Here is a 23,601-nt window from a genome sequence, read left to right as displayed (position 1 = left end):
ATGTACTATAGCACACACACAACAAAAGACTTCCTTAATCCAAGTTCTCCAGGTAAAAGTCTATACATCAAAAGATTGTGAAGTGAGACTTTTCAACTCCATTGTTGACCGTATTTCCTAGCTGATCAAAGATAAGGATATAGTTTGCTCCCCCACCAATAATTTAATTTCCTCACAACAAAATAGTGTTTAACACACAGGAGGCTCTTCCTGGCTAGTCTAGAGTTCTTGACAATGCTTTAACAGCCTTCATCAACAGAAGTGGTAAATGTTTCAGTTGTCAATGACTTCCAAGCTTCCACTCCAGTTAGGTAGAACAAACCCCTTCACTTCTGCCATTGTCTAATTAACCAATGTCTTTGCTGGAGGCTAACACCCCAGCTCTATTCACTGAAGTCCCTTTAGATGCAAATGTAGTACAGCCAGATGACCATCGCTTCAAAGCAGAATACACATGTGAGATATAGCAGACAGAAAACTGACAGAAATATATTCCTGTATTTCCTAATATCATCAGCACCTCAATATATCACCACACAGTCGGTGGATTTTTGCACTGACTGCACAGCCCTGCTAGAGACAGCACTTTAACCCTCCTGGCGGTAAGCCCGAGCTGAGCTCGGGCTATGCCGCGCAGGAGGAGATCTCAGCCCCTGGTGGGGCGATTTGCACCATTTAAAGTGCTGTACGCGCAGCTAGCACTTTGCTAGCCGCGCGTACAGCTTGATCGCCGCCGCTCTGCGGCGATCGCCCGCACGCAGTGGCGGAAGAGGGCCCCCCCCCCGCCAGAGCCCTGCGCTGCCCGGACCAATGAGTTCCGGGCAGCGCTATGGGTTGGATCGGAGGCGTCTGACGACAGGACATCGGCTGACGTCCATGTCGTCATTCCGATCGTCGCCATGGCGACAGGAGAAGCCAAACAGGGGAGCGCGTTATTTATACGCGTTCCCCTGTTTGCTATTGATGCCGGCGACAATCGAACTAGAGGGACACATGCGCCCTCTAGTGGAGTTTCATGTAGCTACCACTCTGGTAGCTTTACATGAAACATAAAAAAAAAATTGGATTTCTGCAATTTTTGCTGAAAAAATAAACCGCCAGGAAGATTAAGGAAGCTCATCTTGGGCCATATGCAATTCACTTTTTCTCTGGAGTTTTCTCCTAGGAGATAATTTTTCATCTTTAATTTAAAATAACTTTTAGCACTTTACAATGGAAAAAGTACCAAAATGCAAGTGAAAAAGTGCTGTCAAAATGATTTTGAGTATTTGTTTACTTGTTGGTGGTTTAATAGGCATTGTATATACAAATTGTAAAAATATCACCTAGGAGAAAACTCAGGTGAAAAGTGAATTGCATATGGGCCCTTGTCTAGTCACCTCTTCTTCTACCGCAGATCATCGCAATGGACATTACAGTCAATGGAACATGACACGACATTGTGGCAGAAATTCTCCGCGCGATGCAGAAGCTGCAGTGCATTACAATGCGACTTCCGCGATAATCCTGAAAGCACATCAGAAGTGGCATTTTTCTTTTCTTGGGTCGCACTGCAGCTATAACCCATGGTGCGTCTTTTTCAGCTCCAGTGTGGTGCGATTGTTCCAAATCGCACCGCTTCAAGTATAAATGGGGCCCAAGTTAGAAATTCTTCTGGAATGAACTGGACATCTGCAGATTGACATTTTTCGGCAGAACAGGTTTTCCTTGAGAAATTTGGCCCTGATTTCTGTTTTGGTGAAGATAAACAAATCTGGAATTCACCTGAACTGCTGTTGTGCTGCCAACTATAACAGGTTCTAATTATTCACTGTCTAATCCAAAACTTAAAATTTAAAAATAAGCAAACATTAAAAAAGAGGTTTGGCTAAGCTATAGTAGCCTCTCTTGTTACATATATCCAGGCAAGAAGTAAAATGCATGCAGATAAGTGAATTTGTATCTGCAGACCTTTGACCAGCGTCTAAGCCATGGGCATATGTGCATTCCCACTATATCATCTAACAGGACTATAGTGAGGAGATGGTACCCCTCAGGGCAGGGACTGCAGCTGGTTTCAAGTGTTTTGTGGAAGGGTGGCTTCATATTCTGTCAACAAAAGCAGTTGTCGGGAAAGACTGACACAAGTCTTTGTTGTGTGATGCTGTGTGCTTATTTCTTGCTCCTCATATAAGCCAAGCTTGGAAGGCACATGTTCAAAGCACATTCCTGGGATAACATTTGTTTTGGAGGAGCAGCCTGTCTGAGACAGCAGCTCTATGTTTTACGACTGTCTGAGAGGCGGGCTCTGCTCTTTAGCTTGAATGTGGCCAGTACAGAGTGTGAAGGAGAAGCAGAAGTGGTACCCACTGAGGAGAAAATCTTTGCATGCACCTGCGGCCTAGTCCGGTGTATAATGATTATCTGCCACATAGCTTTCACATACATTGATTCACATGATTTAGAATCGGCTGCAAATAGGCTGAATATACTATTATCTTCTAGGTATTTTTGTCCCCTCACCAAATGGATTACACAGGTTCTGTAGAGCTATATCTCTCACAATTACTTTTAATGTATTAAAGTTAAAATGAAATGGTCTGTAAATTATTTTCATAATAGCAAGAAAGATGAAATGTGAAGCTTATTTGGAATGCTAGCAGTCTTTAAACCAGCACATATCACTTTTCCTGCACTCCCAGAAAATGCTCCATACTCCTGACTGGTTGTGAATAAACACTTGCGTACACACCTCCAATTTAGATTGGCCAAACGCTGACCAATTTTACCACATCCATGTAGTATGAGGACCAACAGACTTTGAACACTATGAACGGATTTTGTAGGTAAGCTGTCATACAAATTTAAATCAACAATAGCTTTATTGACAGGACCAAGATTCAATATACAGGTATTGCCAAAGCATGAGGAAATGGGGTTTATGGAAAGGGGTGGGGTAGGGGTACAGTGGGAAAGCAGTCCGTGGACATTTTTAGGTTTACAGTTCATTAACGCTCCTCCATTTATCTTCTTAGGCTAGGTTTCCATTTGTGCGGCGGCATGCGTCTTGCGAGACGTGATGCCGGCACCGCTGCTGCCTCTTGCAGCTGAATCCCTCTAGCCGTGCTATGCGCGGCTATGGGATTCGGACAGCTACGCACGAAATGATGCTGCAGGGTCTCAGATTTTTCCTCGGCCACGAATTCGGTTGGCTCTCATGGACCTCTTTAGGCTGCTGAAATCCATCCGAATTCGTGGGCGGGGAATCTGCCTGGATTTGCAGCAGTGGAAACCCGGCCTCAGTTCTTTGTTCTTGGCTGTTTTGTTCTTTATCTACTAGACTCTTGTTAGGACCCGTGGATCTGGAGAGAACATAAAGTTGACCACTTCTTTCAGGGCACATGGCTTTTCTTGGTCTTCATTATGCAACATGGCTTTGTAGTGGGGTGAGTTATGGCTGCTGCTCTGTAGTTGGGCCCAGTAGGACAGCACTCTCTCTTTTGTATCTCAAGCAGGGATGGGCTCAAATTCGAATTCGGGTGAATCCGGATAGTTGCTATCTGGATTTCACCCAGTTACCTGTGTGGGGTGGGCCAAGCTTACCTATCTGACGTCTTCTTCAGTCCGTCCCTCGGCGCCTCCCACGATACGGTCCACGCACGTCACGTGACTAAAAACACTTCCTCCTTCAACCCGGAAGGAGAAAGTGTTTGTAATCACGTGGACTGCATCGTTGGAGGCACCGAGGGACGGACCGAAGAAGACATCAGATAGGTGAGCTTGACCCCCCGCCCACCCCGCACAGGTAACTGGATGAAATCCGGATAGCAACTATCCGGATTCACCCAAATTCGAATTTGAGCCCATCCCTGATCTCAAGCAGTAATGGGAATCAGCCCAGCTCAGCTCAGCAGGTAATGTTTGAGGTATTTCAATGGACATGGAGGAGGTGTTTGCAGAATTCCACTGGAGGCGGTAAAATTTGCCAATCAAAATTGGAGTTTTGTGTGTACCAAGCTTTTAGAGTAAGTGCTCTTACTACAGCATTTCAGGCATGTGGAAAGTGGGGCAGGATATTCATTCTGATATTTTATGCAACAATAGGGAGAGACAAACCACTGCCGAATAAAGCACTCTGTGATTGTATATGTGTGATCACTATACTAATACTGGGTAGAGCCTGAAAACTGCACTAATGGTAACCCGCTCATTCAATCCTCTGGGCTCTGTGTATGCTAACAGGTTGCATTATTGTATACAACAAGTATAGGTTGAAAGAGGTGTAACTGCCATTGTCTTGGATGAAATAGTTAAACATTCTAAAGTTTGGTCTTGTCTTTGTTTAGTAGGGCTTGGATTTCACTATTTCAATTAGACATAATGGTTATGTAAACTATGTAAGCAAAACACTTGAAAATAAAAAGAAGTGGTCCTGTGATGCCTGTCCTTGGGGAGTGACCATAGCTGATGTCTAAAGAGACCAGTTGTATGACTACAGACAGTGAAAACTCTCCACCTGGTAAAGAAGGTGGTTATCTTTTTGGGTGGCCCAGTCTGTGAGGTATATTTACTACATTTAGCTGTTTTTCTAGAATACTGACCTAAATGTAGAGGCTCCTGTATTTTTTTTTTTTTTCAAGGTTCTAAAGACTCTAGGGACCTAATATAATTTACCATATCGCAAGTGCTAAATGGGCACATAAAGAATTTTCTTACATATTCAGAAATGGTAGATCCAGTTTCAGGTGAATAGCGTGTGAGAATACAATACAATAACATTTACAAAGTGCTTCTCTCCCATAGGACTCAAAGTGCATTAATATGTCTCAGAATCAATATAGGGTTGCAGGCTGGACTGTGTTACAGAGCAGAGGTGTTCGTAACTGCTAGACTGGCTTTCAGTTTGGACATATTGTATATACTCGCAAGCAAGCTGTCCCGCATATAAGTTAACCCCCCCAACTTTTGACCCACTTTTTGGGGGTCAACAATTCGGCTTGCTTGCGAGTATGTACGGTATATTCTCCCAAGGTTGGAGATGTCCTGATTGGTTGTAGCAGGGAGTTCCAAAGTGTAGCATGACAGAAGGTTCTTGTCTCCAAATGTTGTGAGGTGGACTCTGGGGTGACCGTTATTAATGATCTAAGATTGTGGGTAGTGTGATGCAGTTGGAAAAAAAATCTTTAGGTATCCAGGGCCCAGATTGTGCAAGGATTTGAATGTCAATAAGCCAGTCTTAAACAGAATTCTCTATTTTATTTGTAGCCAGTGGAGCGTACACTTGTCTAAGCACATGTATGAAATGCAGCTGATCTTTTTATTTTTTTCTCTTAATGCTGGGCATACACGGTGAGATACTTGTTATCAATCGAGCCGCTGATGGCTCAATTTGATAATATCCGACGTGTCCGATCACCGCGGCGGATCGATTATGCGCTTGATCCCCGCGGGCGGACAATAGAAAAAAAACGAGCGGTTGATGAGAAGCGCCCGCGGGGACGAGCGGGAATCGATCCACGCGGACGAGCGGGGACCGCTGGCTCGATTCCGGCGCATTATCTCACCGTGTATAACAGGCAAATTTATATCATGATTAAACTGTCTGTTTTGGTCAGACATATTTGTTGGCTAAAATTGTTGAGGACACTTTCGCTCATTATTCCCAGGTGTAAATGATGCAGGAGAATCAAATCTGCACCCCACAATTCTTGAACATCCCTCAGACTCTTTTTTTAGGGAGTCACTTCTCAGCTGCCGAAAAGGTTGTCTGGTTTGCCCAGTATATATTCGGTCTCCGGGATCTCTAGTAAAAGACAGACCTGCAGCTGTGTGAGGGTGAGCTCCTCTCAAAGTATGAAGCCTTGCAGTTGACACTTGTAACAGTAAACTGATGTAAAGCGATTTCAAGATTTGATATGAAGGGAATAGAATTAACACAGGACTGTCTTATCCATCTTCTTTTTATAGAAATTGTTGGGACAGATCAGCTTCCTGCTCTGGTAGAAGAGGTTGAGGGTGTGAGGCAATATCCCTGGGGGATAGACAACAAGTATTACACAGCCGATGTGAATATCTGTATAGTACCCAGCACAACCCATGTCACAGCCCGAGTAGCAGAGTCTGTCCAGGCTTTCGTTGTATACTTCGACAGCACAGTGGTAAGTTCCTCATCATGGGACCCCTATGGAATACAATCTGTGTAAGACCCAATGGAGCAATTTCATTCATTGCCTTATTTTCACTACAATTCCTCTTTAATAGGAAGTTGTGGAAAAGTATATAATTATGTGGAATTACGTGACTAGAAGGATAGCAAAGCCCATGTTTGGATTATCAGTTGGAGAGTTACAGACGAGCAGAGTTTGATTTGCAGTGGCGTGGCTTAGGAGCTCTGGGTTCCAATGCAAGTTTTACATTGGGCCTCATCAAGCGCTCTATATGTGACAATTGATATTAACAAAAAAACTGCCAAGAACAGCTGCAGGGGGGGGGGGGGAGGGGCGGAAGGGGGGAGAGAACAATCTATTAATAGTTACAACTAATCACAGCACATATAGAGGTGATCATATCCAGCATAGCACCAATAAAGAGCTAATAAAGTGGCTGAAGGAGGGCCCCTAGTGGGCCCTTCTGGTCCTGAAGCCCTGGTGTGGTCACTACCCCTGCATCCCCTTTTGCTACGCCACTGATGATTTGTTTTAGTAATATAATGTTTTCATTGATAATTCCCTGTAAAAGCTCATGTGATCAATTTGGCCTGTAATAGTGCATAATTAAGGCTTCTCTTTCTGGCAGAAATCTGGTCTGGAGAAGGTGTCCCTTTGGCTTCCATTGTTGGAAGATTGGATGTTGGATGTCATGATTTTAGTGTGTGACCGAGCCTATGATACTGGTAAGTGGGAATTCTGTTCATGTATATTGATAGCAGTGTTCTCGCCAGGCTCTTTTAGCCGGGTGCTCCATCCGGGTAATTTTGGTGAGCACCCGTCTGTCATTGGCTTTCCTCATTCTCCTCCTAGAATTTTTTTTTCCAGCTCGGTGGCATGAAAAAGTAGCCAGGTGAGGCACGACGGGTCAATGCAGGGCAGGCGATTCTTGCCACAACTATATTTAGAGCATGTAAGTATAGTTGTGGTGAGAAGTACCTGCCCTGCATTCACCCGTTGTGCCTCACTTGGCTACTTTTTCATGCCACCGAGCTGGAAAAAAAATTGTGCGGAGAACACAGGCCTAGATGGTCTCTATCTCCTCACTTATGGTATTTCCGGGATACATTCAACATGCAGCATCACTTGACCTTCTATTCAGCTCTGCACCATGGTGTCCATTTTCCTTCTGCCATATCCTTGTTTTTTATACATATTGAACGGGATTCCATATATATATAAAGCAGCGATAAGTCTTATGACTAGCTGAAGTACCCTTCATAACAGAAGTATCACCTTTCTAGAGATAGTGATAACAGTGCAAGCCAACTGGATGAAACCTCCCCCACTGTTACCTCCTGTCAGTAATTAGCAATGGAATTGTTGTTATCTCCAGGTTGCTGGCAATCTATCACTGCAGGAAGTCATTAAATAATGTTTTATTGCAATCCTCTGCAGCAATTTCACTTGTTGTAGTATTAGAAATACAATGATAAATGCAAGGAGAAGGAGACTGCCGTATTTACTTCCTTTGAAACAATACCAGTTGCATGGCTATCCTGCTGATCTCCATGGCTGTGGTAGTGTCTAAATCACACACTTGAAACAAGCATGTAGCTCATCCAGTCAGATTTCAGTCAGGAGCATCTGATCTGCATAGTTGTTCAGAGTCTATGGCTAAATGTATTAAGCTGCATACTCAGCTGCGATTTTCCCAACGATTTTCACGATGTCAGCGATTTTTCTACACAACATCGCCAGGTAGGTACAGAACCACGATGCGAACGTCACTTAGCGTCACGTCGATGGCTACATACCGACACGGCAGATCTTTAAGATCCCCCGACAACACAGCGCAAAGTACAGCGATTGCTGGAAGTCTTGCTCACTCCACCCTGTACGTTGTGTGACCTTGCATTTAACCCGCCGAGGAAGAAGTATCACTGTCAAGGAGACTTCGCAGGAGCTGTCGGGCAGTAAGTACGCAGCTTTATGCTGGGCATACACGGACAGTTTTTGCACCGGTATCAAGCCAGCAGTATCGATCCTGCGGGGTATCGGACAGGTTGAATATTATCAATCGCCATCAGCGGCTCGATTGATAATATGAAACTTACCGTGTATGCCCAGCATTAGAGGCAGAGGATCAGCAGGGCAGTCAGACAATGGGTATTGGAAATAAATGTCAGCCTCCATATGTCTCTCTTCAGGTGTCCCTTAAGATACTAGGGATCCGATTAAAACAATCCCTCCCGATAGCTTCAAGAAACTACTGTGTAAACAAAGAGAACACCACATATTGTACTTGGATTTTTTTTACCGGGCTATTAACAAACACTTTTTATGAATATTAGTCCAAGTTTGTAATCGCTTACGTGCGACACGGTTCTCAAACACTGCTCACCCTAGGTGTATCTTGTTACCTCATCTTTTATCAAATAAAGTGAGAAAACAATTCACTTGCTAGATAACAAAGCCATTTTTCTGTAAAGGACTTCTCTGCAGTAAGTAATAAAATGCTCCTATAGTATTGCATGGCTATGATGATGTTGTGGACCGCTTTGCTTGCATTGCAGGTGTGAGCCGACAGACTGCACAGGAATGGTGTATCCAGCATGGGTTTGAGCTGGTAGAACTCAACCCAGAGGAGCTGCCAGATGAGGACGGTAATTTTGACGTTTTTTGTTTTCAAAGAGAATTTTTAGTGTGTGTGTTTTAACAAGTAACAGTTTGACCAATTAAAACTTATACACACAAAAAAGTCCCAACATTACAGGTCAGTCAAAAGCAAAGATATTGTCTATTAGGGAAGAACAAAGGTATACAGTGTTACTAATGCATGTATTGCTTGGAATGTCTGAAGCCCGAATATAAAAGTGCAAATGATTAGCCTCAGGACTGACGCTTCTATAGGGGTAAACTGGGCTATTGCCCAGGCCCCTGAGTTGGCTTCTGCCCCCCTCCCTGGTCTCCCCCAAATTGGTTGTGGTTCCCAGCAAAGTTTTCGGCAACGCAACGACTTAACTGTTGTACTAGTGCTCTCCTCCATCAGTTTGTGTGCTCCCATCTTTATCCCTTCCCTTCAAAACTCTGCAAGGCCCCATGGGACAACAATAACATTTTTACATTTTTTTTTGGGGGGGGGGGGGGGGGGGAGGGGCAACCAGCTCAGGGTCTGGAGGGAAGGGGGATTTGTCAGTAACAAAATGGCCCCTACTGCCTCTTGGGGAGGGAGTCATAGGGGCTCCATGTTAATTTTGCCCAGGGCCCCATTGAGGCTAATACCAGCCCTTATTAGCCTAATATTTGTAGCAAATCTTATATTTTTATATTAATATGTAGATTGGGTATTGTAGCATCTGTGGGTAATTTGACTTTTGATTACCAGTAGACACTTCACCGCCTGTCCAGACATTTGAAGAGGTGTTCACTCTCTTGTTTTTTTATCTCTGCAGATGATTTCCCAGAATCCACTGGTGTAACACGAATAATTCAGGCTTTAAATGCCAATGTGTGGACTAATGTGGAAATGAAAAATGGTGAGTTTCTTGAGATTTTTCTGAACACAGCAACGGTAAGGAAATATGAAAATCTAGTTTGAAGTATGTAGTTTGTGGGAAATCCATCCTTTTTCCTGAGCAGTTTAGCTATCTCCTATTAAATCCTTTTTGTGTTCTGTTTAAAGAAGAATCCCACATAACATTCGTTTCCCACAAAGCATTTCTGTTACTACATTTTTTTCCCCCTCGCTTATTAATCGTTTTGAAAAACCACTCCAAAAATGGCTTTCTTTGTGCCCCTGAAAACGAATGTCTTGTTTACATGCTAGATAATCCTCAATCGAAATTATAGTTTTGAGCTATCTCACGTGTGCAAATTTGACCTAGGATGTACTTTAGTGGCTTACTTTAGTGAATAATAACAAATATTATTCTTGCTTGTACCCTGCATCATGGAGCACCGCTTACTCATTTTCTTTTCCTCCCCATAGAATAGCACATACAGCCAGGTTATAGCCAATCAGCATGCTTGTACAGCGCTTGTTTCCTAATCCGCCACCCTAACAATCAATGAAAGTTAGAGCAACAGAATATTTAGCATATGTACAAGGCTTGAAAGATGCATGAGCGAAAAATAATGTTGAACTACTTACCTGAAGCTTTCTCCAGCTCCTTGAAGTCTATGTCCCTTGTCACAGTTCCGCTGGCAGCCACTGTTCTGGGGTCCCCTCTATAGTGGCTGCGCACGCACCTCCGTGCTCACGTGGCCAGGAGTGTTCTGCGCATGCAATCAGTTCATTCAGAGATTTCTGAATGAACTGGACATTGATTAATCAGCATTTTTTGCAGCATCAGTTTCTAACTGATTTGATAAGAGTGATCAAATCTGTTAGATATCAATAGGAAACCTCACTCAGTGTATGGCCACCTTCACCAAAATGTCTTGCCTTCTATTTACTGTTTTGGACATTGGGTTATCCTCTAGGTGACTGCGTCACGCCGATGGGCGCCAGCCAGGACCGCCTAACGCTGATCGACGTAAAGTCCTGGGGGCGTGTTTTGCAGGAGATCGCGCGCGCATCTCTGCTTCGATGACAGAGCTCTGCTCTGCCATCAGTCTCCCAGATGCAGTTGCCGCTAGAAGACTGTTAGATGGCGAAACTGCCATCTATTTACTGTGTACAGCGCTGCGATCTACGGCAGCGCTGTACTGGGGAGAGCCGTGTCACTCGGCTGTCCCCTGGGGAGGCAAGACAGCGATCCGCTGTCATAGGCTGATAGATAACCGACCTAGGTTTTTAACCCTTGCTGAAGGTGAAAACAAAGAGTTTCCAGACTTTTAGTGGGATTAGTACTATACAGTATGTTTATCTTGTAGTGTTTCTCGTCAGTTCAGGTACCATTTAAAGGGAACCTAAATTGAGAAGGATATGGATTTTTTCCTTTTAAACTAATGCCAGTTGTCTGGCTCTCCTGCTGATCTTGTGTATTTAATACTTTTAGCCACAGCCCCTCAACAAGCATGCAGATCAGGTGCTCTGACTGAAGTCAGACTGGATTAGCTGCATGCTTGTTTCAGGTGTGTGATTCAGCCAGTACTGCAAATGGTATTGTGTGAAAGGAAACATCCATTTCCCTCTCAGTTTAGGTTCCCTTTAAAGCGGACCCAAACCAAACATTTTTTTAATTAAAAATATTTAGTTGCACCACTCTGACACATACAAAGATAAATACTGTAAACACTCCTTCAAACCTATGATCATTTCAGTGCATGCTTTTCACCCTTCTCTTTTCATAGCTAGGGTTATACTGGGGGCAGCCATTAGCAATTCCTCCATTGCCAGACACCATCTACTCCACCAGTTTGCCCGAAAAATCCCGGCAATTTGAAAGGAAGGGAGGAGTTTCTCCAATAAATGTAAAATATTTTATATTTGTCATCATGCAGCTGAAGAAAGGCTGCTATTTATTATTATAATTTAGAAAATAGATTTTATTTCTGAAATCTTGTATTTTTAATTTGGGTCCACTTTAAGGTTTCCATACACTGTTAGATTTGTTTTGTTTAGCAGAATAGATGTTAATTTTATTAAAACACCAAATGTAACAAAATCTGTTATTAACTATGGATATCTTAAGCAATATTAGACTAAAATAATTAAATATTGATCGGAAAAGGCTTTTTTCAGATTGAGGTAGGAATTATTGGGCTGGCAAAGCACTTAAAGGTCAACTGTAGTGACAGGTGTATGGAGGCTGCCATATTTATTTCCTTTTAAAGAGAACCCGAGGTGGGTCCTTAAATCTAAAAAAGGCACGCTGAGGCAGGGGCACAGGACATGCCCCTGTGTGCCCTGACCGCCGTGCTCTATTCCACCTGCGTCCTGCTAGCCCCCTGGAATCTGCCAACATTCACATGTCGACAGACTTTCGGGGAAGAGGCATAACACTGCAGGCTAAGGAATACCTGCAAAACTCCCCTTCCCCCACCTATCAGAGCCTTCTAACAGGCTGTCCGCTCCCCTCCTCTCCCCCACCCCCTTCTCCTCAATCAGCACTGTGCAGAGCACAGGCGCTTTCTCTGAAGCGTTGTGAACCTACAGAGACTCAGAGATGTCATACTCCCGTTTTTTTTACTTACCAGGGGCTTCCTCCAGCCCCATAAACATGGATGTGTCCCTCGCCGTCCCCCCGAGTGCCCCCGTTAAGCCGCAATCTTCTCTGGTATTCGGCTCAGTGACGTCAGCACATGCGTGGACCTTCTGCGCAAGTTTAGAAGACCCCGGGTGACGTCACTCGACTAAGCCGAGTAGCGGGGATTGATTGCAGCTGAACGAAGGATACTGTGAGGACTGCGGGAGGACGGCGAGGGATGCAGTGGCGGCACTGGTATGCTTATGGGGCTGGAGGAAGCCCCGGATAAGTAAAAAAAAAAAAAATGGCCACTTGACTCCTCTCTGAGGCTAAACCTAAGGTCACAAAACTGAAAGCAAGGATTTACAGCAGCTAGGAGCTGTGGGGAGATGAGGTAATGAGCGCTGCCTGGTTCAGCAACACCCAACACCCCCCCCTCCCCGGACCAGGTGCAAGCAAGCAAGCAAGCAGCAGATCAGGCGTTGCTGACATTATTGTCAGATCTGACATTAGCTGCATGCCTTTTTTTTTAGTGGGATTCAGAATCTACTGCAGCCAAATAGATCAGCAGGGCTGCTAGGCACCTGGTATTGTTAAAAATGAAACAAATATGGCAGCCTCCATATTTTTCTTACTTTAGTTGTCTTTTTTGTTCTTCATCAACAAATACTAAGCTAGTGGCGGCACTGGTATGCAGATAAACAATCAATGCAAGCTAAATATCACTGTTTACCTGATCTAAAGCCCATCTTAAGGGGCCCATACACCAAACGATTTTCCCGCCGATGTACAGCAGATTCGATTACTGTGATTGAATCTGCTGTGAAATCGTTGCGCAAACGCTGACAAAACGATCGATTTCCGTCCGAATTCAATCGTACCTGTCGATCCGTCCATGTGGAAGATTTCGCTCGATCGGCGGCGGGTCAGGAGTGCGTCAATAGCGGCGTTCGAATGCCCGACAACCGACGCTAGCGGCAATACATTACCTGCTTCGGCCGGCGCGTGTCCCCTGGTCTCAGCTGTCCCTTCTCCATGCTCGGCTCCTCCAGCTTCACTAAAATTCCTGTCCCGGCAGGAAGTTTAAACAGTAGAGCGCCCTCTACTGTTTAAACTTCCCCGGCAGGAAGTTCAGTGAAGCTGGAGGAGCCGAGCACGGAGAAGGGACAGCTGAGACCAGGGGACACGCGCCGGCCGGAGCAGGTAATCTATGCGGGGAAAGGGGGCGGCGGCAGCTTCACAGATTGTGATCGGTTTCATGCTGAAATCGATTCACAATCTGTTTGCAGTAAAGGCAGCTATACGATCCCTCTCTGATCAGTGTCGATCATAGAGGGATCTATCTGTTGGTCAGATCTGGTGGCAAATCGACCAGTGTATGGCTACCTTAACTTTGGCCTTAGCTATTACAGGAGGAACATTTCCTGCAGCACTGTTATGAGATTTGATAAGGTTAAGCTGTAGATAAAGTGGTTTCTGTCCATCCTTTTCCACCCTAGTTTAATTAAACAAGCCTGTATATACGGTAAATGATGAGACAGAACCTTTTGATATGAGAACAGCAGACAAACTGAGGGAAAATCCTGTTTTGTCAATTGTAAGCTTAATTCATTATGCCTGGAAATAGTGAAAGGGTCACTCTAAAAATAACAGTGAATGGCTAGGTTGTTTCTGGACGAAACTGCTTGTTATTGCTAACCCAAGTCAATTATACTCCATCCATTACACATAGGAGGTAAAAAGCCTTATTTAAAAATATTTTAAAGTGGATTATAAGCAAGGAAAAATAGACATTAGGTGTAATAACCAGAGCCGTATCATCCACAAGCCAAACCTAGGCAGTTGCCTAGGGCCTGGAGAGAATCTAGGAGCCTAGTGGATGCTAGCCCCCCACCAAATCCTACTAAAAAGCCAGGTGACCATCAGTGGTGGGTAAAACTGCTATCTTGCTTAGGGCGCCTTTTCACCTTAATCCATTTCTGATAACAACTGATATAACTAGGGGGATTATTGATGGCTGGTGCCTGCTAATGCCAAACATTTGTACTTAAATGCAGAGGGCTGCCTTCCTTATGCTTTATCTACATGGGTAATTGGAACTCGGATGCTCCAGTTGTTGAGCTTGGTTCATCAGAAAGTTACCTTAGGGCCCGTTTATAAAGGGGCATTGCAAATGCATTTTTAATGCAGCAAAAAATGACATCCTCTTTATCAATATGTGATATGCCACATTGTATCTCTCTGCAAGATTTACTTTATTGCTTTAAAAGGGACAAATGCTATTCAAGTTTATGGAGCCACGGAGACGCTTGTAGTTGGAAGCTCCCCCTACTCACTCTCCAGCCACCAATCACACTCCGACTGTCTCCAGGCACCAATCATGGTCGCTTTTTTAGTGTTCATGCAGGAATAGTCTCCTTCTCTCTCATTGGTCAGTCAGGACACCCATCATTTAAAATGTCTTACCGCCCCGGCTATATACAGTGGTGTGAAAAACGATTTGCACCTTCCTGATTTCTTATTCTTTTGCATGTTTGTCACACTTAAATGTTTCTGCTCATCAAAAACCGTTAACTATTAGTCAAAGATAACATAATTGAACACAAAATACAGTTTTAAATGATGGTTTTTATTATTTAGTGAGAAAAAAAACTCCAAATCTACATGGCCCTGTGTGAAAAAGTGATTGCCCCCCTTGTTAAAAAATAACTGTGGTTTATCACACCTGAGTTCAATTTCTGTAGTCACCCCCAGGCCTGATTACTGCCACACCTGTTTCAATCAAGAAATCACTTAAATAGGAGCTATCTGACACAGAGAAGTAGACCAAAAGCACTTAAAAAGCTAGACATCATGCCAAGATCCAAAGAAATCCAGGAACAAATGACAACAAAAGTAATTGAGATCTATCAGTCTGGTAAAGGTTATAAAGCCATTTCTAAAGCTTTGGGACTCCATCAAACCACAGTGAGAGCCATTATCCACAAATGGCAAAAACATGGAACAGTGATAAACCCTCCCAGGAGTGGCCGGCCGACCAAAATTACCCCAAGAGGCCACAAAAGACCCCAGGACAACATCTAAAGAACTGCAGGCCTCACTTGCCTCAATTAAGGTCAGTGTTCACGACTCCACCATAAGAAAGAGACTGGGCAAAAACGGCCTGCATGGCAGATATCCAAGGAGCAAACCACTTTTAAGCAAAAAGAACATTAAGGCTCGTCTCAATTTTGCTAAAAAACATCTCAATGATTGCCAAGACTTTTGGGAAAATACCTTGTGGACCGACGAGACAAAAGTAGAACTTTTTGGAAGGTGCGTTTCCCGTTACATCTGGCGTAGAAGTAACACAGCATTTTAGCAAAAGAACATCATACCAACAGTAAAATATAGTGGTGGTAGTGTGATGGTCTGGGGTTGTTTTGCTGCTTCAGGACCTGGAAGGCTTGCTGTGATAGAAGGAACCATGAATTCTACTGTCTACCAAAAAATCCTGGAGGAGAATGTACGGCCATTTGTTTGTCAACTCAAGCTGAAGCGATCTTGGGTGCTGCAGCAGGACAATGACCCAAAACACACTAGTAAATCCACCTCTGAATGGCTGAAGAAAAACAAAATGAAGACTTTGGAGTGGCCTAGTCAAAGTCCTGACCTGAATCCTATTGAGATCTTGTGGCATGACCTTAAAAAGGCGGTTCATGCTAGAAAACCCTCAAATAAAGCTGAATTACAACAATTCTGCAAAGATGAGTGGGCCAAAATTCTTCTAGAGTGCTGTAAAAGACTCGTTGCAAGTTATCGCAAATGCTTGATTGCAGTTATTGCTGCTAAGGGTGGCCCAACCAGTTATTAGGTTCAGGGGGCAATTTCTTTTTCACACAGGGCCATGTAGGTTTTGAGGGTTTTTTACTCACTAAACAATAAAAACCATCATTTAAAACTGCATTTTGTGTTCAGTTATGTTATCTTTGACTAATAGTTAACGGTTTTTGATGAGCAGAATCATTTAAGTGTGACAAACATGCAAAAGAATAAGAAATCAGGAAGGGGGCAAATAGTTTTTCACACACACTGTATATATATGATGCGAAAGTTTGGGCAACCTTGTTAATCGTCATGATTTTCCTCTTTAAATCGTTGGTTGTTACGATAAAAAATATCAGTTAAATATATCATATAGGAGACACACACAGTGATATTTGAGAAGTGAAATGAAGTTTATTGCATTTATAGAAGGTGCGCAATAATTGTTTAAACAAAATTAGGCTGGAGCATAAATTTGGGCACTGTTGTCATTTTATTGATTCCAAAACCTTTAGAACTAATTACTGGAACTCAGATTGTCTTGGTAAGCGCAGTGACCCCTGACCTACATACAAAGGTGAATCCAATTATAAAGGAAAGAGTATTTAAGGGGGTTAATTTTAAGTTTCCTTCATCTTTTAATTTTCTCTGAAGAGTAGCAATGTGGGGGTCTCAAAACAACTCTCAAATGACCTGAAGACAAAGATTGTTCACCATCATGGTTTAGGGGAAGGACACAGAAAGCTGTCTCAGAGATTTCAGCTGTCTGTTTCCACAGTTAGGAACATATTAAGGAAATGGAAGACCACAGGCTCAGTTCAAGTTAAGGCTCGAAGTGGCAGACCAATACAAACTTCGGATAAACAGAAGCGACGAATGGCGAGAACAGTCAGACTCAACCAACAGACCAGCACCAAAGAACTACGACATCATCTTGCTGCAGATGGGAGTCACTGTGCATCATTCAACCATTCAGCACAGTTTACACAAGGAGATGCTGTATGCGAGAGTGATGCAGAGGAAGCCTTTTTTTCCGCCCACAGCACAAACAGAGCCGTTTGAGGTATGCTAAAGCACATTTGGACAAGCCAGCTTCATTTTGAAATAAGGTGTTGTGGACTGATGAAACTAAAATTGAGATATTTGCATGGTTATGCATGGAGGAAAAACACAGCATTCCAAGAAAAACACCTGCTACCTACAGTAAAATATGGTGGTGGTTCCATCATGCTGTCGGGCTGTGTGGCCAGGGCAGGGACTGGGAATCTTGTCAAAGTTGAAGAAAGCATGGATTCCACTCAGTTATCAGCAGATTCTGAAGACCGATGTCCAGGAATTGGGGACAAAGTTGAAGCTGCACCGAGGCTGGATCTTTCAAGACAACCACCCTAAACACTGCTCAAAATCCACTAAGGCATTCATGCAGAGGAACAATTACAACATTCTGAAATTGCCATCTCAGTCCCCAGATCTGAATATAATTGAAAATCTGTGGTGTGAGTTAGAGAGCTGTCCATGCTCGGAAGCTATCAAACCTGAATGAACTAGAGATGTTTTGTAAAGAGGAATGGTCCTAAATACCATCAACCAGAATCCAGACTTTCATTGGAACCTACAGAAAGCATTTAGAGGCTGTAATTTCTGCAAAAGGAGGATCTACTAAATATTAATATCATTTATTTTTTTGTGCTGCCTAAATTTAAGCACCTGCCTAAATTTGTTTAAACAATTATTGCACATTTTCTGTACATCCAATAAAGTTCATTTCACTTCTCAAATATCACTGTGTGTGTCTCCTATATGATATATTTAACTGACATTTTTTATTGTAACAATATATACAGTGGTTTGCAAAAGTATTCGGCCCCCTTGAAGTTTTCCACATTTTGTCACATTACTGCCACAAACATGAATCAATTTTATTGGAATTTCACATGAAAGACAATACAAAGTGCTGTACACGTGAGAAGTGGAATGAAAATCGTACATGATTCCAAACATTTTTTACAAATAAATAACTGCAAAGTGGGGTTGCGTAATTATTCAGCCCCTTTTGGTCTGAGTGCAGTCAGTTACCCATATACATTGCTTGATGAGTGCTAATGACTAAATAGAGTGCACCTGTGTGTAATCTAATGTCAGTACAAATACAGCTGCTCTGTGACAGCCTCAGAGGTTGTATAAGAGAATATTGGGAGCAACAACACCATGAAGTCCAAAGAACACACCAGACAGGTCAGGGATCAAGTTATTGAGAAATTTAAAGCAGGCTTAGGCTACAAAAAGATTTCCAAAGCCTTGAACATCCCATGGAGCACTGTTCAAGCGATCATTCAGAAATGGAAGGAGTATGAACAAACTGTAAACCTACCAAGACAAGGCCATCCATCTAAACTCACAGGCCAAACAAGGAGAGCGCTGATCAGAAATGCAGTCAAGAGGCCCATGGTGACTCTGGACGAGCTGCAGAGATCTACAGCGCAGGTGGGGGAATCTGTCCATAGGACAACTATTAGTCGTGCACTGCATAAAGTTGGCCTTTATGGAAGAGTGGCAAGAAGAAAGCCATTGTTAACAGAAAAGCATAAAAAGTCCCGTTTGCAGTTTGCCACAAGCCATGTGGGGGACACAGCAAACCTGTGGAAGAAGGCTCTCTGGTCAGATGAGACCAAAATGGAACTTTTTGGCCAAAATGCAAAACGCTATGTGTAGCGGAAAACTAACACTGCACATCACTCTGAACACACCATTCCCACCGTCAAATATGGTGGTGGCAGCATCATGCTTTGGGGGTGCTTCTCTTCAGCAGGGATAGGGAAGCTGTTCAGAGTTGATGGGAAGATGGATGGAGCCAAATACAGGGCAATCTTGGAAGAAAACCTCTTGGAGTCTGCAAAAGACTTGAGACTGGGGTGGAGGTTCACCTTCCAGCAGGACAACGACCCTAAACATAAAGCCAGGGCAACAATTGAATGGTTTAAAAGAAAACATATCTATGTGTTAGAATGGCCCAGTCAAAGTCCAGATCTAAATCCAATCGAGAATCTGTGGCAAGATCTGAAAACTGCTGTTCACAAACGCTGTCCATCTAATCTGACTGAGCTGGAGCTGTTTTGCAAAGAAGAATGGGCAAGGATTTCAGTCTCTAGATGTGCAAAACTGGTAGAGACATACCCTAAAAGACTGGCAGCTGTAATTGCAGCAAAAGGTGGTTCTACAAAGTATTGACTCAGGGGGCTGAATAATTACGCACACCCCACTTTGCAGTTATTTATTTGTAAAAATTGTTTGGAATCGTGTATGATTTTCGTTCCACTTTGTATTGGTCTATCATGTGGAATTCCAATAACATTGATTCATGTTTGTGGCAGTATGACAAAGTGTGGAAAACTTCAAGGGGGCCGAATACTTTTGCAAACAACTTACTTCTGATATTTGCCAAAATTGCTTACCTGCTCTGGATGTAACTGATGCACCTTGTTGTACCTGTATGTTTTTTTCTTCTATTCTGCCTTGCAAGTCAGTGTTGTATTATTACTTTGATATGTTAATAAACTGATGTTTGGTTAAAAAAAAATGTCTTGCGGCCCATAGAAGCTGATGGCGAGCTGGCAGCCGGGTAAGAAGCATTGCTGCACGGGACTCTGCAAAAAAAAATTGCAAGATGTTTCTACACAAACCATGTTGATTCACCCAGGAATTCCAATATTATTGCTTTTGTCTTTAATGTCCTGTCATGTTTTGATGGACCTTAGAAGGGAAGGTAGACTGCTCAGGCATCTATTGTGATTCTATAAGTATTCAAAACTGTGTTTTAAAATTAATTGTTACAGGATTCACATATGTTTGCCGCTGTGATTGTCATCCAGTGTACTGAGTGGTAAATGCTGTCTGTATAATTCCAGAACAGTCTTATGGGATCTTCAGCTCGTTGACAACAGGGAACCTCAATGCAGACAGCGGTGGAGAGCCACAGGATAATGTGAGTGGGTATCCTCTGTGTGTCACTGCTTACCAGAGACAGCTATGCTGTATGCAGCCCAAGTCCCTGTACTGGGAGGGTAGGAATTAACTGGGAATATTTGTTCTGTGTGAAATGTAAGGGTTGCACACTACAAGTGCGTAGATACTCATAATCGAAATTTAAATTAGACAGTGCTGACCATGGGGGGGGGGGGGGGGTGCTATATTAACTTACCTATGCCGCCACCTTAGCTGAGAGGCTTGTAGGGCACAACACTAGTAAAATTATCTTTAGACAGTAGACTGACTGTGTACTATTTTAAAAATCTTAAATTCTAGTGTGTGAGTGTATGTGCAAGGGGATAGTCTTAAAGTGACACTGAAGCTAAAAAAAACTTATGATGATTTGTATCTGTAGTAAGTATAATGAATAGAACATTAGTAGCAAAGAAAGTAGCCTCATATTTTTATTTTCAATTATATAGCTTTCTTTTCTTTTTTTTTTTTTATTATAACATTGCATCATTCTCTAATATTTGCAATTGCAAACAACAATTTTAACTATGACACAGAGCAGTGATAATGACCCTTTGAATTTCGCTGCAGTAAAATCTTATCTGAAGTTGTCTTTCACCGTCTCTTTGAAGAAGTGCCTTAGAAAATAGCACTGTAGCTGACCAAGTTTGGTCTGCGAGCTCAGAGAAGCTCTTATGCATAGATAACAAGTGAAGTTTCTTTACTCTTCCTGTACTGGAAACATGAGACTCATATCTGTGCTACTAATGTTCTATTTCTTAGCTGTACTACACATATAAATCATTATATCATAAGTTTATTTTCACTTCAGATTCCCTTTAAGCTATGTACACACGCTTAACAAAAGTTGTTTGAAATGTCTGAGGAACAAATTTTGGACAACAATCATGTAAAAAAATGTAGCCAACGAGCGACCAATATGGGTATTGGGTATTTTTGCCTGATCAACTCGGATGACTGTTGGACAGATATTGTGTGGTCATCCACGTGTGCCATGACATCGTTCTACAGAATGTGCGCATGTTGTGTGTACTGACGCTTGCGCAAGCAGTATTTATGAGTTGGAGTTTTGCAATATAGGTGTGCGGACAATGTTGTTGGAAACATTCATCCTATGATTTTGTAACTGGTAAAGTCATTTCTACGATGTTGGCCATTGGTTGCGGTGACATTTGTGGAGTGTGTGCAGACCTGTACCTCATGAAGGAGCTGTATTTCTGCTTTGCATAAAATGAATGTAAGCTACCCTTAGAGATATCATCAGTTACCCCAGCCAGGAAGCAAAATAAATGATTGATTCACAATTGTTTGGGCACATTAATTCCATCCTGTACAAATGATTTGTTGACATTTTTTTGCAAAGGTAGATAGGGCACTATGCCATTATGCACTCAGTTTTCATATGTGATGCAGCAGTTCCAGAGAAATTTCATTTGGGACAATCTGTCATGTGACTCGGTATCCATTCACAGGAGCTTGCAGCTGTAAGGGGAGTGGGTGTTCCCAAGACTTTTTGCAATGTACTAGTTTTGTTTTTGGTTTTTTTACTATTGTGTATTTTCTTAATTTGGCTATTAGCAGTTCACTTGGTAGTTATAATATCTACTAGCGACCTAAGCCCATTTAAAAACAGGCTCTAGGCCTGTGGACGCACTCGCGCACACACACGCCCGCTCAGCCAGCCAGCCAGCCTGCCTCCTGGCCCCTGCGTCCTGTCCCAACGGCTGTGTGAGTGCAGGACATGCGCAGTAGCGCAAAAGCACTGACACACGGACATGGGGCGCAGGGACACTTGTAGATTATTAGGTAGGATAGAATAGAAAGTGACATTTACTTCTATTGCATGTAATCATTTCTGTACCACAGGTGTTGGTTTCCGGAGAAGAGGCCTCTGTGCATTCTATAGATCAGGGACGAGTTGGAGACTCTGGAAGTCATTGTGATGGTCAGATTGACACGGTTGTCGGTGAGTCACTTTCCGCTAGTAGGACTACAAAAAAAAAAGTAGTAGTTTGGATGACAAATCCAACTACGTCAGAGGCTTCTGCCCAAGTGTGATGACCCTGGAAGTCAGGGCAATGCTGCACCAGCATCTGATCATTGCATCATCCAACCATTAATGTAAACAGCTGATGACTGTAGTTACATGTATTCCTTACTAATAGCGGTCCGTGTCATGGCCTCTTCCTAAGCCTATGGGGGGGGGGGCTGTCTGATTAGTGGATATTTAGAGAATAGACTACAGTGCCCTCCTATCCACCTCGATAATCACAGGAGAGACTGTCAAAGCCGCATGACTACCATTTTAATGTTAAGAGAAAACTAAGACCTTTTTTTTTTTTTTTTTCAAATCGGAGGCGGCTTGCATGTGAGCTCACATGTGTATTAAAATATTGTGATAAAATGAACTTGTCTTTAGGTTTCTCTTGGGGAAATAGTATTGCCTGCAATAAATCTGAATAGAACCCTGGCCACTAGCAGATAAAGCAGGTGGTAGATTGATCCTCCATTCATCTAAAGGAAACCTAAAGTGAGAGGTATATGGATGCTGCCATATGTATTTTCCTTATAAGCAATACCAGTTGCCTGGAAGTCCAACTGATCTGAATGCTTGTTCAGGGTCTATGGCTAAAGGTATTCGAGGCAGAGGATCAGCAAGACAGCCAGTCAATTTGCATTGTTTAAAAGGAAATAAATATAGTCACTTCCATATCCCTCTTACTTCAGGATCTCTTAAAGGGACACCGAGCAGTGCAGAAACTATGGAAAGATGCATATCATTTTAAAGCTCTCTTTCTCCTCTTTCCAATGATATATAAATCACTGTGTAATACAATGTAACTATGGAAAGATGGATATCATTTTAAAGCTCTCTTTCTCCTCTTTCTGGCGACACCTAAATCGTTGCCCTACGCCTTTTAGTTTTCTTTATTTTCGCGATTGAAATCGCGGCCGCGGCAATTTCAATTGCAAAAAATAGCGAAAACTAAAAGGCGTAGGGCAGCGGTTTATATATCATTGGAAAGAGGAGAAAGAGAGCTTGAAAATGATATGCATCTTTCCATAGTTTCTGCACTGCTCGGAGTCCCTTTAAGTGTGAAAAATTTTTGCTAATTGGGTTTTAAGACTTTCCAAGGCAGAAGAACTCTGAAGGACATAATTGATACAACAGACATTAACCAGATTTGATAATTAAAAAACAAAAAGGTTCACTGTTGGATAGTAGACGATAGAAAGCTTTGCCTAACACAATGATTATTTTTAAAATGTTAGAATAATAGCAGTCACATGACTACAGTCACATGCACACATATGGTGAAAGACGTTTGTGTGATAAACCCTCAGTGTGTGCGCGTACCCACAGTTCTCAGTGCACATGCATACACACAGCTGAAAGCAAATGACTGCTAATTCATCTATCTTCCAGCAATCCAGCAATAACTCAGGCAGAGACTGCAAACGTTTCATATTTACTATTAGAAATGAGTAATCTAAAAGATCCAGAGGAAGTTTAATGAAGTACTGTTCTCCAACACTGG

The 23,601-nt window shown here is 42.8% G+C and overlaps 1 protein-coding gene across 2 annotated transcripts in view; it reads left to right on the top strand.

The window, feature by feature from the left end:
• Positions 1-23,601, top strand: part of AAGAB (alpha and gamma adaptin binding protein) — a 52,678-nt gene that overhangs the window by 13,384 nt on the left and 15,693 nt on the right. For both annotated transcript variants that reach the window (XM_068275036.1, XM_068275035.1), the window contains exons 2-7: positions 5,947-6,137; positions 6,775-6,871; positions 8,702-8,791; positions 9,581-9,664; positions 19,969-20,045; positions 21,929-22,028. In XM_068275036.1, coding sequence (XP_068131137.1) covers positions 5,947-6,137; positions 6,775-6,871; positions 8,702-8,791; positions 9,581-9,664; positions 19,969-20,045; positions 21,929-22,028 — 639 coding nt within the window. The remainder of the gene's footprint in view (positions 1-5,946; positions 6,138-6,774; positions 6,872-8,701; positions 8,792-9,580; positions 9,665-19,968; positions 20,046-21,928; positions 22,029-23,601) is intronic.

Source organism: Hyperolius riggenbachi, chromosome 3 (genome assembly GCF_040937935.1).
Source record: "Hyperolius riggenbachi isolate aHypRig1 chromosome 3, aHypRig1.pri, whole genome shotgun sequence".
Classification (NCBI taxonomy): domain Eukaryota; kingdom Metazoa; phylum Chordata; class Amphibia; order Anura; family Hyperoliidae; genus Hyperolius; species Hyperolius riggenbachi.
Note: the sequence above shows the minus strand (reverse complement) of the source record. Positions and strands in the feature narration are given on the sequence as shown.